Source organism: Phalaenopsis equestris, unplaced genomic scaffold (genome assembly GCF_001263595.1).
Source record: "Phalaenopsis equestris unplaced genomic scaffold, ASM126359v1 Scaffold000513, whole genome shotgun sequence".
In the NCBI taxonomy this organism is placed as follows: domain Eukaryota; kingdom Viridiplantae; phylum Streptophyta; class Magnoliopsida; order Asparagales; family Orchidaceae; genus Phalaenopsis; species Phalaenopsis equestris.
The window spans coordinates 1,394,216-1,410,575 of NW_018164953.1; the positions used below are offsets into that span (position 1 = coordinate 1,394,216).

Here is a 16,360-nt window from a genome sequence, read left to right on the forward strand (position 1 = left end):
TGAATGTTGGCCTTTAAAAGAGAAGCATAATAATAAGTTAAGTGTTGCCGAAATGAGAATGATTAGGTGGATGAGTGGCTTTACACTTAGAGACAAAATGCGAAATGAATATATCCGTGATAGGGTTGGTGTAGCTCCTGTGATGGACAAAATTAGAGAAAGTCGTCCTAGATGATTTGGTCACATTGAACGCCGACCATCTGATGATCCGATTAGGAGAGTAGATGTTTTAGATTCGATTTATGTTAAGAAAGGTGGAGGTAGACCTGGGAAGACTTGGGCTTATTGTATACTTAATTTATTAGAACTAAATGAAAATATGACACTAAATAGGACTCAATGGAGAAAAAGGATTCATGTAGCCGACCCCCCACGTAGTGGGATTAAGGCTTTGTTGTTGTTGTTGATGTTGATGGACATGTACAACTAAGGGTAGAACATGTGCTTGTTAGTCAGGTTGATAAAATTAGTACTAAGATTAAGAAGAAAAATGCGTAGATTTAAGATTACTTGGATATAACCTATTTAGGAGTTTATATGGATAGAACGCTACATGGATAAAAGTTGTTCGAAATAATTTGCAAATAATAAATTTAACACCTCAGATAATACTTAGTAAGAACAAATGAAAATAATAAGAATTTATATTCTTGACCCTAAATAGTTGGGATAAAGTTGTGTATGAACTAGGTGTTTTTTCAAATGGAATGATGTAAATTCAGTTCAGATAAAATGGGAAAACATTTCAAAGTTAAAATAGGAAATTAATTGAAAAATGAATTCAATTATTTTTAATTATGAAATATAAATAAAAGGTATTTATCATTTCTATAATTCAAAATGAATGGATTTAATTTTTCTTTTTAAAATGAATGGTTTATATTTTTTTACTGGTGGAATACTAATCCTCGTTTTAGTAGATTGTTGATTTTTATCATGATTAAATGTGATATTATTTTCTTAAGTAGAATTATCCAATTTATATATAAAATTTTCAAACCCAAATGCAAAAAAATTGGCCTATATTTTATGTAATGTATACGACTCCTGAAGCATTAATGAATCATATATCTACTTCTAGATTTTCTGTTCAAATTCTATGTTTGTGTGCTTAATATATGATTGAACAACCATGAAAGGTTTTTTAAATTAGCATCCTCGTACTTGCATGGTGTGGACAGTCTTAATTTTCCAAGAAGATGTTGCATGATGAAAAAACAAGTTAAAATTAAATTGTAAAAAAAAAAAAAGTCTATTTTTGATTTGGAGTGAAATAAAATTGTGTTTGCCATGTGATGTTGGTGCTAATTTAATTTTTGTTTCTAGCAAGTGTGGTTTTGATGCTAACCTTGGAATTCTTTTAGGATGATTTCCTTCCAAGAACTCCTACTCCCTTGGAGAATATTTTTGGATCCATCTTCTGGTGAGTTCCATTTTCTTGATTCAGCATTTAATTTCAGTTAGAATTAAATTAGTGTTCTTGTCAATTTCTTTAAGACTAGTTCTTAACAATTTGGACAGCTTGCCCTGCCTGTTATTTTTTGTCTGCATGAAAGATACTTTTATACCAGAAAGTAGAAAGCTTAAGGATCCGAGAAGGCTTTATGCCCCTGGTCGAATGTATCACATTGTTGAGAGAAAATTTTGCAGGTAATTACGTGCCTTCTAGCATTTGCTTTGATTGCAGGTATTAGTTTTTTAAATTATGAACAGTCTTGCGACTTTAAGTTTTCTGATAAACCCAGGTGATTAGAGTTAAACATGAAGATTGATATGCAAGCATATGAATGGTCATTTAGGATCCATTTTAATGAATTTGAAACCTTGAAATGAAAGTGGAACAATTAGTGGTCATTTGGCCTATTTCCCTCCTTCATGTGTTGTGTACTTCACATATTCCATGTCCCATTTTCTTACAATTCTTCATTAAAAATCATGATGTTGCCTCTTTTTTCTAATATATATAAAGATTAACAATGTTGGCTTCAATGGCATGATTAGGGAAATGAAAAGCACTTGGAAAGACAATTCCCTTATATTTTTAAAAGTTGGTGTCTACCTTTTCAATTTTTCATAGAAGGCAAAAAAGTTAAAAAAAAAAAAAACTAGGTAGGCATTTCACTTCTATTTATCTAAGCATTTTAGTGGCGTGAACAAGTTCTCGTTCCCTTGTCAGATTGTTTCCATATTATTTTCAGTTTCTCATAAATAGAATATTTAGAAGTTTCTCAGACATCTTGGTTAGGAGAAATCCCAGAAGTCCTTGTTTATGGTGTTGTCAAAATAGACCTAACATGTAACAACCTAGGTCATATTATCCAAGGTATTGCTTGTTATGGCCAAGCGTGTCCCTCTAAGATAAAAGCTCACAGCCTTATCATTTTTTGTACTACTTGTCACAATATCATCCAAGGAGCGCTCCATTGCAAGAATGCCTAGTTGTGGATTTCAAAAGACTAATCCACACGTTACATTTAAAAACATCTTGCTAGAGTGTAGAGCCTTTAGCACCCGAAGGAGCAGAACTCCAGCGCCTCCAGAGATGCGCTCCTGCACAGCTGAAATGGCGCTCCTGTGTTGCTTTGGAGAGGCGGCGTAACACGCCAGGATCGGCGTAGCTACATTGTGGTCTCTTGTTGCAGGCTTTCAAAATAGAGCAGATGAAATATTTCCACCTCTTTTGGGTGTACCTACACCGCCAAGATCTATTTCAGTTCTTAAGTTTCGATTCGAGCGACGAAGGGAATGATCTATTGCGTGTGGTGTTTCTTGACAGGGTTCTTCGTGAAGGTGAATTATCGGGAGGCACGCTCTTGTGTTTGCAGAGAGTTAATCCGAATGTATATCTTTCCCATTCTCAGGTTTTTCAATTTTAAAACCTGTTGTGCTTCAGTTTGATTTTTTTTTTTTTTTTCCTTATTTCTTGAAACAGTTTTTTTATTTTTGGAGGTGTGGTTTTGATTGTAAACCAATTGAAACTCTAAGTAATTCTCCATCCCAACAATAGCAGAGTGAGGTGTTTAATTCGAGTGAGAGCAATGACCGATGGAGTGAGGCAAAATATGGAGAAGCTCAATGGACCAAACTTCACATTTTGAATATGCAAGTGAAGGATCTGTTGTATTAAAAAAAATTATATTTGTTTCTACAAGGAATCACCATGAAGTTTGAATTGATGATTTATGGAGGAACGGGAAGTGGTGGATCGAACCGACCTAGGTTTGATCTATTTGTCACTGTTCTTATTTGTTGCATTCAATATAATGAATGAAAAAATCACAGCGGAATCAAGTGTTGTTTAGTTGGGGGAATTAATGTGGATATAAATTCTAATTTTTTTGTTTTATCACGTCTATTTGAGCTTTTTATATCTTTTATTCTTCATACTTTATTACAATTATTCTTTAGAAACGTTTTAAGAATTTGGTGGCAATTTGTTATTAATGTCATCTAAGAAAATGGATTTCTCTTTCAAGTAAGACAATTTATGGAAATTAAATTCTTATTTTCGATGTGAAAACTCTTTTCTCATCTATTTTGTCATTTGCTTTGGCAATCTCCATTCGAGCATGAAACTTGTCTTTCAGATACTATTTCTTAAATATTTTCAATTAATATTTTTCAAGATTGCCCTGCATGACGAGGGCTCTTGTCACTGAAGATGACCTTAGAAATAGGGCCATAATACGACTCCAAACGGAGGACGAACAGACAATAGAAACCCAGTTACCAAAGGAGGGCTGAAATCTATTAAGATTATGCAGTAACTGATAGGAGACTAAGATACCAATATATTAAAGAAAATTGTCTGGACAGTTATTTTGAAAACAAATTACTTCTGAACTCCAATTGAGTAATGTTTTCTAATAATTTTGTTTGCATTTTTTCCCAATTCCCTTTATTTTCTTAGATTCGTCTCATTTTTTATTTGCGGAAAAGATTCATTTCTCCTGATCTCCAATCTTCTGACTTTTTCAATTCTCTATATAACCTTTATATTGTTGTGATTCTCCCACAATGCCTAACTACCCACCCTGCAAACCCCATAAAAGAGGAGAGTGGGGACATATAGGAATGATAATGCGGTTTATTGCTGAATCATTTTACTAATCTGACTGTTCTTGTTGGACTTTATCTAAGCAGATGTGGAAGATACCCTCCTGAAGTGAAGACTGCAATTCCAGTTGATGGCCGGTTTGAGCACGTCGTCCTATCTTGTAATGCGACATCCGATCATGGACTCATATGGATAGAACGAGAAGCGCAGAAGGCGCTAGATGTAAGTGGATTATAAGAGTACCTACTATTTTGTGTTTTTCAGTAAATTTTTTTGTATTTTGTAGTCTATTTACTGTTTCATTCTATGCCAACAGCCAAGAAGGAAGAACTATCAATATCAGTGTACTTTTCTGCATTGAACATTGATCCATGCAGTGCAAAATATGTCTATAATTGGACCAGCTCCATATGTCTGGTTTTGGTCCAGCCATTACGCTTTATGATTGAACCGGCTGGTCCAAAATTTTCTATTTCTTTGACATGATTCAGTTTTGTCAAAGAAAAGGAACTATTTTTTTTAGTTAAATTGACATCTGAGTACTTACAATCCTTAAATTTCTGAGATATCAACCAAGCAAAAAGGATAATATTTTATTGTCAGGATACCAATGAATCGAACAGCCCTGTAATGTTCCATTGTATTTCTTTCAGTTGATGAAGGAAAACGCTGAGCCTCCTTCTGCTCCAGCCCTGCAGAGTATGAGTAGAAAGCAAAACCTGGAGCACAAAGATGCATTGGAAAGAGCAGTCAGTCTCAATGTTCCACATGCAATCTCACCTCCAGAAGAATCCACTTCAGAAAACCGGGACGAAACGGCGACTTCAACTAATGGTTCGAAGTCCGGCGGGAAAGCCAACTGTGATGACCTGGTTGAGTAGCTCTTCACTCGAAGCGGATCTGGTAACCTCATCCTGAAGAACGACATCAGTAGGGCTAACTAAGAATTTAGGGAAATTTGACATATACATAGCACACAATTCTTATTTGCTTACATATCTCACACCTAAACTTTCATATTTACTTACCACTTTGGTGCCTTAAAACTATATATGAAATGTATTTCACTTTTTAAGAAAATGATAATAGTTTTATTTTTTATTTGATATTAAAAATTTGAGTGTTTTGTGTGTAAATAAGAAAGTTTATGTGTGGCATTTGTTAATACATAAGAATTGCGGGCATTTACATACATAGCACGAAGTATTTATTATAACATTTTATATGATTTAAATTGTTCGCATGGTTTTTATTTTTTATTTTTTATATTTTTATGAGGTGGTTTGTACAGATTGAAATTGTTTGGCTGTTATGAGCTCTAAAGCCAAACGACTTGGTGACATTTGGTTCAGGAAAAAAAAAATATTTAGTCATATTTCAGTTGGAAGCTAGACTGACCATTCATTTCTTTTAAGATCAGGCATGTAGAAAGTGGCATTTTATTTCTTTCTTTTTTTTTTATTTTTTTTTTATGTATCCATGTAAAAATAATATAGTGGATGAATACATCTTCTATGTTAAGAGAAAATATTACATTAAGACACCACATGTAGAGTTTGTATGTGGAGTTCAATAAAATCACGCCACGTGGCGGTGAAGAAAAAAAAAATCTGTCCGGTAACACAAGAGAATATTCCTCCTGTGTTATTTATGTATTATTGTGTGTTATTCATGTGTTATTGTGTGTTATTCAAGTGTTATTAATGTGTTATTGTGTTATTATAACACCTAGAATATTCTCAGAATACAATAACACGAAATACATACAATAATATTTGAATAACACGGAATAATACGGAATAATAAGGGGGGAATATTCTGTGTTATCGAACTTTTTTTTTCTGTTACCGTCATGTGACGTAATTTCATTAGATTCTGCATGCAGCTCTACATGCGATGCAGCTCTGCATGCGGTGTACTGATGTAATATTTTCTCTTATGTTAAGGGCTATATGGCAAGTGGTTTGGTGAATCTGCGATTCAAAACTTGTTTGGGTGCAGCTTATGGACTTTTTAAATATTTCTAGAGGGCCTGCTGCTTAGAAAATTTTTATTAGATAGGCGTTCTTTTTTAATTGACGTGTATGATGTCTTATTTGAAAAGTTTAATAAAAAAAATGTGTAATTAAAATAAAGTAGAAGCCACGTCAAGAAAATATTACGTTCAGATAATGAACGTCCAGACAATGGTGCTGTATACATGTATGTGTGTTTGTTTGTATGTGTGTGTTGTATGTATGTATGTATGTATGTATGTATGTGTGTGTGTATATATGTGTCTGTATGTGTGTATGTATGTTTAGGGTACATCCCATGATAGATTCATGATTGTAACATTCAACTCTCTAAGCACAATAGACCAAATATTCTCTACCCAGGGGCAAGCAAAGAAAAGGTGAGCAAGTGTTTCCTCCTCATTCAGACAGAAAACACATCAGACCAGCAATTATAGAATACATCCCATGATAGATTCATGATTGTAACATTCAACTCTCTAAGCACAATAGACCAAATATTCTCTACCCAGGGGCAAGCAAAGAAAAGGTGAGCAAGTGTTTCCTCCTCATTCAGACAGAAAACACATCATGAATCTATCATGGAATACAATCAGACCAGCAATTATTGTATCAATAACAGAGTGTCTGTATGTGTGTATGTATGTATGTGTGTTTGTATGTATGTGTGTATGTATGTGTGTCTGTGTGTATGCGTGTCTGTATGTGTGTTTGTCTGTGTGTGTCTGTGGCTGTGTGTATGTCTGTATGTATGTTTTTGTGTGTATGTATGTATGTGTGTCTGATGTGTGTATGTATGTGTGTGTGTGTCTATATGTATGTCTATGTGTCTGTATGTCTGTGTGTGTGCATGTGTATGTATATATGTTTGTGTGTTTGTATGTGTGTATGTATGTATGTATGTGTGTATGTGTATATGTGTGTCTGTATGTCAGTGTCTGTATGTGCATCTATATGTCTGTGTCTGTATGTGTGTGTGTATATGTATGTGTGTCTGTGTATGTATGTATATTTGTGTGTATGTATGTGTGTCTGTGTGTATGTATGTCTGTAAGTGTCTATGTATGTGTGTTATGTGTCTATGTCTATATGTATGTATGTCTGCGTGCGCGCTATGTGTGCGTGTGCGTGAGTGCGTGTGTGTGTCTATGTATGTGTGTTATGTGTCTATGTCTATATGTATGTATGTCTGCGTGCGCGCGCGCGCGCGCGCATCCCAAAGAGATCAAACGGTTTGAGAATACTCTTGTTTTTTTATCAAAATTTCATGTCAAATGTTATTAAATGATCGATCAACATTAACTGTGAAAATAAAGACTAATATTGTAACTGTATATTGTAGTTACCCATGATTATAAATATAGGCTATTTTATAAGTAAAGGTTATAGTCTCGATTTCTTGAATTTCATACAGACTTGTATTTTCTCTCTTCTATTTTTTTTTTTTTGGTGCTCTAAACTCTCGAGATGTGCCTACTATGACATTTTAGGATTTAACATCCTAAAAAATGGTGATGTGAGCCTGGACATGCCGCAAACTAGAAATAGGGCGCTACAGGAAGGTGAGACTAGGCAAAGAGATATAACAACAATGAAATCCACTCGAGAGTTTATACAATAACAAATTCAACAACAAATGTAGGATTTAAAAAATCAGATGTTCGGTTGGTTTAATGGCCTCCAAGAGACAATTATGCAAATGCAAGATCAACCAGTTCCCCTAGCAGAAGAATATAGAGAAACTCATCCTTGACCCTGAGAGGAACCACCAATTCCAAGTGGTCGAAGAGCGTTTCCAACAATAAACGAGCACGAAAATTCCCAACATGAGGACGCTAGGTTCGCACTAGTAAAGAGAAATCGGTCGAAGCAAGGTGAAGCACCTCTGGCGCAAGAAAATCCATTTTCTCGGTAGATTTAGGAAGCCCAACCACCGATATAGATTCAACCTCCACATTTGGATTCTTATATCTTATATATATATATATATATATATATATATATATATATCAAGAGAATTAAAAGTAGAAATTATTATTAAAGATATAGGAAAATGTCATTGTCTATCCAAACCATTATTCGTTAACATGATCAGAACGTTTGGAAAAGAAATCAAATTAGAGTGATTAAGATTGCACAACTATGTATGACGGCAACAAAAATGATTAATTAAAGCATTTAAAAATAGAAATTAATTTAAAAACTCAACACCATGTTAAGTTGAATCAGAGTCATCAGCAATAATTCAGTTATTTAAGAATACAAGCCAAATTACTCACGCTTCACCAAAAGTTTGGAAATAAGTAAAGAAAAATTACTGAAAATAAGAAAATTATCAAGCCTAAACAAAAACTTTCATTAGTTTACTAAATTCAATGAAATCAGAAAAAAAAAAATTAAACATGTAAATGATAATAATAAAATAAACTAAAAAATAAATAAAAACAGTCAAATATGTATGAAGAAATATAAAATAAAAAAAAAGTTGGCAATTCAGACTTGAAACTAATTCCCGAATAAGTTGGAAACATCAAATATTGTTTATGTTATTTTATTTAATACTGACATCGCCGGGCCTTAAGTCCTGGATGTGAAAAATGAAGGGTTGTGTTAGGTAGTCGACAACCACCCTAAAGTTTTTGTCAAAAAAAAATCATGACATGAATACAATGAAAAACGTTCATAGTGTTAAATAAGAAAGTGTTCCCATATTATGAACAGATGCGGGCAAAAAAATTTAGTCCATGATGCTAATATTAAGATGTGATATTAGAATATAGATACTCTCATAGGTAAATTAATGGAATTAGTATATATTATAGTTCATAGAAAGATAAAGATCTTATCCACTTAAGAAACTAAAAAGATTGGAGAAAATGCTAATAATGTTGATAGCTTATATTTTACACATTGATATTTAGGGAGGAGGTGATGTTGTAAAAATGAATAAAATTAGAAATAGAATTTAGTCATAAAGATTGTTATTCATACTAAGACTTTTACTGTTACAAGTGTTTTTACTCCTCAACTAGGTTTAGACATAAGTTTAAAAGAAAAAAAATTTTGGAATGACCTAAAATAATTAATGCAAATGATACATATTGAAGAAAGAATTTTTATTGGAGGAGATTTAAATGAACATGTTGATAGAATGATAGAAATTTTTAGAAACATTCATGTTGGCAAAGGTTTTGGAGTAATTAATGAAGAAGGTAGAACAATATTAGATTTTGTTCTAGCTTACGATTTTATTATTGCTAATATTTTATTTAAGAATAAATATAATAAAACACAAATTGATATTCTTATGAGAAAAAAAGATCGTTGATAAAGTAAACATTGTAAGCTCATTCCAAATAAAAATTTAAACACTCAATATTGATTATTGGTTCTAGATTTAGAGATGATGAGTGAAAGATAAAAAATACAATGAAATCTTATTATATAATTAGAAATGGGCACCTAAAAGACAAATATATATATATATATATATATATATATATACTATGAGTAAACAATGATTTCAATATTTTTGATGTTCAAGAAAAAAAACTAATTCTATGTGGCATAAAGTAACACACGCTATTAAGCAAGTAGTAAAAGATGTACTTAGAGAATAAAAAAGAAAATTTTTTACTAATAAAATAGTTGGTGGTGGAATAATAATATCCAAGACAAAATAAAATATATTAAATTTTGTTATAAAAGTTGGTTTAACTTAAAAACTTAGAGAATTTTGAAAAATGTAAGGTGGCTCTTAAGAAGCATAAAAGAACAATTTGCTATGCTAGGACTTCTACTTTTAGCGATTTTTATAATAGATTAGATACTAAAGAGCATGAAAAAATATGTGTATAAACCATTCAAACAAAGAGAAAAGAAAAGTAAAGATTTAATTCAAGTAAAGTTTATTAAAGATGAAATTACAAAGCACTTTCTTGGAGAAAGATATTCAACATAGCTAGGTGAATTATTTTGATAAACATTTAAATGAAAATTTTGAAAATATAATCAACCTTAGTGATCTTAATATCATTAATAATAATAAAACTTTATTTTTACTATCACATTAATAAAAAAGAAGTTGAGGATGTTTTAATTAAAACTAAGGGTGAAAAAATCAATTGGACTTAATGGTATCCCAGTTGAAGTATGAAAATATTTAAGAGATTTGAGAGTTTTTTAGCTTACTAAATTTTTGTAACATTATTTTAAAAACTAAAAAGATAAGGGGTAAAAGAGTATTTTAGTCAACATTTTTAAGAATAAAAGGAATGCACAAGAATGAGCAAATTATATAGGAATTAAGTTAATGTGTCATACATTAAAATTATGGAAGAGAATAATCAAACATAATTTAAGACATGATACAAAGATTTCTCATAATCAGTTTGAATTTATGACGAATAAGTCCACTATAGAAGTTATACATTTATTGCGAGGTTTGATGGAGACATACAGAGAGAGTAAGGAGGATCTACATATGATTTTTATTGATTCAGAAAAAAAGCATACCATAATATTTCAAGAGATGTTATCTGGAGAGTTCTAGAAAAGAAAAGTGTTGATAATATAACTTAGATTCAAGTCATTAAAGATATGTATACAGGAACTATTATTTGTGTTCGATTTGAGGGAGGATGACCAAGTATTTTCTTATTTCAGTTGGATTATATCAGAGATTAGTTTTAAACTCGATTTTTTTTCTTTAGTTATGGATGCACGTACTAGACATTAAAAAGAGGATTTACCTTTGTGTATGTTTTTCGTTGATGATAACCTTCTTGTGGATAAAACTGGAGAAAGAGTTTAGGAGAAAATTGAATTATAGAGGTCAACATTGGAATCTAAAGGCCTTTGTTTGAGTAGATCTAACACTGAATACATGAAATATAATTTTAATAGTAGTAGATCTAGTGACACAATTGTAACAAGGGGTGATCAAATCATTAAAAGGAGTGAATTTTTTAGATATCTCAGATCTATTGTTCAAAGTGATTGTGATATAGAAGAGAATATTATTAGTAGAATTGAAGTTAGATGGTTGAAGTGGAGAAATGCATCGGGCCTATTGTGTGATAGAAAACTATTGTTTGGACTTGAAGGAAAATTTTATAAGAAGATGGTGACACTTGCAATGCTTTATGGCGCAAAATGTTGGCCTATAAAAGAGAAGCATAACACAAAGTTAAGTATTGTTGAGATGAGAATGCTTAGGTGGATGAGTGGCTTGACACTTAGAGACAAAATTAGAGACAAAATGTGAAATGGAAAAGGGATGTTGTAGCCTCAATAGCAGACACGATTAGAGAGAGTCATCTTTGATGATTTATGTCAAACATTAAATGATCCGGTTAGAAGAGTAGATGTTTTAGATTCGACTTATTAAGAAAGGTAGAGGTACACCTAAAAAGACTTGGACAGGTATAAAAAATTATCTTAATTTAGTAAAATTAAATGAAAAATATGACACTCAATAGAACACAATGGAGAAAAAGGATCCAGATAACATATCCCACTTAGTGGGATAAAGGCTTGTAGGCTTTTCGTCGTCATTTTATTGTTGTAGTGAACATTCATTAGCATGATATCTCAACCATATTTTTTCAGAATTAACTAACAGCCAAAACAAAATTGCATTATGAAAGATCTTTTTAAAAACAAAAAGCAGAAAACAGAAAGAATAACAGTAGACAATAAAAGCAAAAGCAGACTAAAAGACTTCATTAACTGCATAATTGAATAACAAATACTGCAAGAACTTCCTGCAATCAAATAACAAAGGAGCACTACAAATAGTAGAATAGTCGAAGGTGCAAAACTTCTCAACCTAAAGCTTCAAATAGTAATACTAAAAATGCAAAAATGTTAATCATAATCCACACCCTAGTTCATAGTAACCTAAAAGAAGTATAACAAAAGTGACACTTAAGAGTCTGTCTTGGTAACAGATTCAGTAAATCCTATAAATCCGGTTCACTAATTCTGCCAACACCAAAAGATCTAATAAATCAAAGATGAAGGCAAAACCAAAGAGAAATTAAAAAGAAAATGAATTTAAATCAAGGGTTTAAGGGGTTGCACGGTAACAATTTAAGTGCAATTCAACTTAAATGTAGTCAAATAGAAAATTTAGCAATTTTAAACCAAACATTAACTAAATCAAACTAATTCCTAGTTTTATCTTAAATTCCAGATTAAGTAAATCTAGTTTGTTGGCAGTATTTAAGTAAACCTATACTTATAAGATTTACTAAATTTGTTAAAGTACCATGCAACCGCTATAAAAAATGTCATTTTTTCTTTGGTTTGGCAAGATTTAAAGCAAATCCAACTTAATTCCATTATCAGACAAGCTCTTATCCAGAAAAAATAATAAAAAACAAATTATAATGATTTGGACATATAAAATAGATGAAGTTATTTGGAAGAATTATAAAGGAAAAGGGTTATCGACCAAAAAAAAAATAATACTTGCGCTACAACATTTGAACAAAATAAAGCATCTCCTGTAACATTCTGACTACCCCAAATAGTGGGATAAGGATGGTAATGAAAAATGACATCTTGCTGCCTTTAGAAGCAATGAAAATTGGCCGAAGTATTCAAAATGCTAGCAAAATAATTAGTAACCAACACAACATGAGAAAACTTCATGAAGAGCACAAGGTTATATAAATCAAATTAGGGAGTCATAAAAAACAACAATAGGTACCATTTCAGAAATTCAACAAACTTTTAAAAATATAATGCAACCGATTTAATAAATACAGTAAAACCAGTAAAGCTGTCTGGCAAGTTCTGTTCTATCTGATTCTTCGGGTTTTAGATCTGCAGTGGGCAAACTTAAATCTATCGATTCACATGATTTACTAAATCATGGATTTACGGGCTTACATCCTGCATAGATCCTTACCTAAATCTGTTGCCAAACAGGGTATAAATGATGCGCATGTCCCCTATATCACAAGAAGAATCAGTAAACTAATAATCTTTTCAGAGAAAGAACCTTATCCTAAATGCCATTGGCCAGTCCAAGGAATGGTTTGGCTAAAAAGTAGAACTTAACACATGATATTCTTAACACATGATATTCTGCAAATCTTGCAAATACTAATTTAGAAAAGTACTAACAACAAGTTGCCATGATAAAAATTAAATCTGGTTAGAAGATAGCACTCTTTGGTATATATGTTCAAGGTTTAAAATCAAATTCAAGAAGAAGAAGAACAAAAATCAGTCTAAACAAGCGAAAATGAGACAAATAACTATCACAACTTAGAAGAAGAAAGTATTCAGACAGTTTAATCAAATCAGTCAATTGTCACTAACAACGCATCTGGTACGCTAATTAGATACAACTACTTCCTAAACCACTTGCATAATGTCATAAGCACTTCCACCAAATCAAATTGAACAACTGCGTATCAAATTTCATTAGCAAACGCTGCGCTCCGATCAATCACTGCGCTGCGGCCACCGCCGGCTTCACCTTCAAAGGCCTACCTCTCCCTCGCTTCACTCCGGATACAGGGGTTGCCGTCACATCGCCCTTAGCTACAGCCTTAGATGCCGCAGAGATCACTGGCTGATTCTTCTTCGGCGGCCGGCCACGGCGGCGAGCGTTCCCTCCGGCCGTCTTCACTACATTAGTAGCATTCAGCTTCTTCGGCCGGCCGCGGCTGCGTGGGATTTTGACCGTCACAGCGCTTGGTTGGGGAGGGGGCCGGCCGCGCCGGCGTGGGATTTTGACCGTCACAGTGTTTGATTGGGAATTCTTGGGTTTCGGTGGCCGGCCGCGGCGACGGGGGGTTCCCGCGACAGAATTCACTGCATTTGATTGGGGATCTTTGGGCTTCGGAGGCCGGCCGCGCGACCGCGGGGTCGGCGGCGAGGATCCCGGTGGTAGCGCAGGCTTGGGCTTTTTAGGGCGGCCCCTTCCTCGGCGCGGCTGTGAGTTTGGGTAGGGTTTGATGTAAAGATTATTTTCAAACAGCAGCTCGCCGCTCTCCTTCAACTTCGTCAGCGATTCCGAGATCGCCGCCGTATAGCCCTCACCGAGAGAGTCGGCATAGGTGGCCTCGATGTATTCTATAATAGCTAATTTGCTCGAGCCTTCTGTCTCTCCGAGCGCAGAGATTGCAGTTCGAATCAGCTTCAAGAAGTCAAAAAAGAAAGTCCTGATTCAATTCGAAATCGTCGATTTCTCATCCATTTGAACAGAAATCTAAGGGATGGATCATGAAGTTACCTCGGGGTATGACGGATTGGAAGCGGAGTTGCTCTCCTCCGCTGTTGTCGCCATGGATGAGTGAGGAGTGGAAGAGAGAGAGAGAGAGAGAGAGAGAGAGAGAGACAGTCGTGAGAGTTGAGAGGAGAGCGAAGAAGATGACCAATAAAATAATCCCCTAAATAATATTAAAAAATACTAAAATAAAAGTAAATAACTTCAAATAAAGGAGAGGATAAGCCCAACAAGAATGTAGAAATGGACGGCTGAGATCTCGCTGGCATCTGAAATTCATAAAATCAAGACGGGGAAAGGATTGATGACGTGGACGGTAAAAACCCTCCAAGATTTATGGCTTCTATGTTGTCAAAATGGTTTGCATTTCATTCCTTGAATAAAAGAGTTTAATATCACTAATATTTTTGTGCTCGATATATAATCGAGCTGAACATGAAATATAATTTATTTGTTTGTGTTTGACTAATATAATGGGAAAGAGATAGAGAGAGACAATAATTTGGAACCGATGTATTGACCTTTCTCAACCTTTTTGGTTAAGATGGTGTAACTATTATTTATAGAATAGCCTCCCACTTATATACGAAGGATGCATGACTCATAAAAATTACAAAGATACTCCTACTATAATAGAAATTGTATAGAGTATTATATATATTTGCTATGGTGGGCCCTATGGATCTCTTTGGATCCTAGTAAGGTGAGCTAGATGGTAGGGATGGGGCGGTCAATCTTGTTGGTAGTTGTCGCATTAAAAAGTTGAAGAGTTGTTAAGTTGTCGGCTGCTAGGATGGATATCCTAACACCCGTTTAATTTAATTTAATACATATATAATTTAGAAAAAAAATAGTATTTTAAAATTTTGAAAATACATGACTGAATCGATCTCATATCTCAGTAGTTTAAATAAACGAGTCTAATACCGCAAGTAGTGCACATATCCCAAGGGATAGATATATTACTTACTGGTAAAGACTCGATTAAATAAACTAAAGATTGTGTGACATCCTTTTAGATCTGCAAAAAATTATTTTTGTTTATAAGCTGACAATTTCTCCTATCTAATACGAAGAATTAAATATGGTTTATATTAAGCTGGGTTCGGAAAAGCTTCCTATAAGGGCAAACCCCTATAGTTAATTACATCCTAGATAACCGAAGTCACCTAAGTCACCAAAGAAGACTCTCGATAAAAATCAGGAAATTATTATCTTCGAAGAGGTCAAATGATAGGACTTTTCAACGAGATCAGACAAAGAGGTGTGAAAGGGTAATGACTCAAATTTTAGAACATTTTATTTGGAATCCAAAGGAGGAAGAACTAGGGGATGTCATAGATCCGGAGGAGAACCTCGGTGACTTTCCAAATTATCCTATGATTTGACTTCATTTTTGGAGATTAGAAATTATTGAATGTTTCATCCTACCAATTTTATTTATTAGGGTTTATATTAATGTGAAAAGATCACACAAATAGCCTGGAAGATGTGAGGACTTAGGTCGAGACAGACGACAACCACAAAATCCTAAAATAAGTTAGGGTTTAAATTGTATAGCAGAGCTATATAAATGCCTAAAGATAAATTGAGGATTTATGTTTGCATATGCAAATAACCTCAAAATCCTATGGATTGTTATTTAATTCTAAGGAAATATATTATGTTGTAGATCCTCTTGTTGTTGAAGATGGTCGTGCTGCCCATAATGCTAGCTCCAAGCTCCTCATCGTGGCGAGTTTAAGTTTTCTAATATGTCAAGTTATGATGTCAAATCAAATGTCCCTATGGTTATAGTTCCTTAAATATTATGGGGGCATATTAAATTTGAATAGAGCGACACTGGTTAGGATCCTACGGTTCCCTCGTTCCGGTACCACTATTTTTTATCGAATTCACTTAATCCAAATGAATTATCCAAATGAATTTACTAAAATTTTGTACTTTCATTTAGACCGTGGGAAATCTCGTTAGCAACCGTAGGTTACCTCCTTCGAGGGATTCTTGATCATCCGATAGAGATGTATTAATTTTGATCATCCG

The 16,360-nt window shown here is 33.5% G+C and overlaps 2 protein-coding genes across 2 annotated transcripts in view; one reads left to right on the forward strand and one right to left on the reverse strand.

Annotated features, from left to right (window-relative positions):
- The window catches only part of LOC110028488 (sn1-specific diacylglycerol lipase alpha-like), a 14,464-nt gene extending 9,317 nt beyond the window's left edge, over positions 1 to 5,147 (forward strand). Inside the window, exons 2-5 of the mRNA XM_020730352.1 lie at positions 1,365 to 1,423; positions 1,522 to 1,650; positions 4,144 to 4,279; positions 4,711 to 5,147. Of these exons, the coding sequence (XP_020586011.1) occupies positions 1,365 to 1,423; positions 1,522 to 1,650; positions 4,144 to 4,279; positions 4,711 to 4,938 (552 nt within the window). The 3' untranslated portion in view covers positions 4,939 to 5,147. The remainder of the gene's footprint in view (positions 1 to 1,364; positions 1,424 to 1,521; positions 1,651 to 4,143; positions 4,280 to 4,710) is intronic.
- Positions 5,148 to 13,328: 8,181 nt separating this feature from the next.
- Positions 13,329 to 14,461, reverse strand: LOC110028527 (HMG-Y-related protein B-like). The gene is made up of 3 exons (XM_020730422.1): positions 14,324 to 14,461; positions 13,809 to 14,227; positions 13,329 to 13,754 (listed from the first exon to the last, which is right to left on the reverse strand). The coding sequence occupies exons 1-3, from the start codon at positions 14,375 to 14,377 to the stop codon at positions 13,535 to 13,537; spliced, it is 693 nt and encodes a 230-aa protein (XP_020586081.1). The 5' UTR covers positions 14,378 to 14,461; the 3' UTR covers positions 13,329 to 13,534.
- Between the last annotated feature and the right edge of the window lie 1,899 nt (positions 14,462 to 16,360).

Bases quoted from the DNA above. Each gene is read 5' to 3' on its own strand.
- LOC110028527 (XM_020730422.1), bottom strand. From the start codon at position 14,377: ATGGCGACAACAGCGGAGGAGAGCAACTCCGCTTCCAATCCGTCATAC. The intron at 14,228-14,323 runs GTAACTTCATGA...GACTTCTTGAAG, and splicing joins CCAATCCGTCATACCCCGAG to CTGATTCGAACTGCAATCTC. The intron at 13,755-13,808 runs GCGCGGCCGGCC...AATCCCACGCAG, and splicing joins ACGGTCAAAATCCCACGCCG to CCGCGGCCGGCCGAAGAAGC.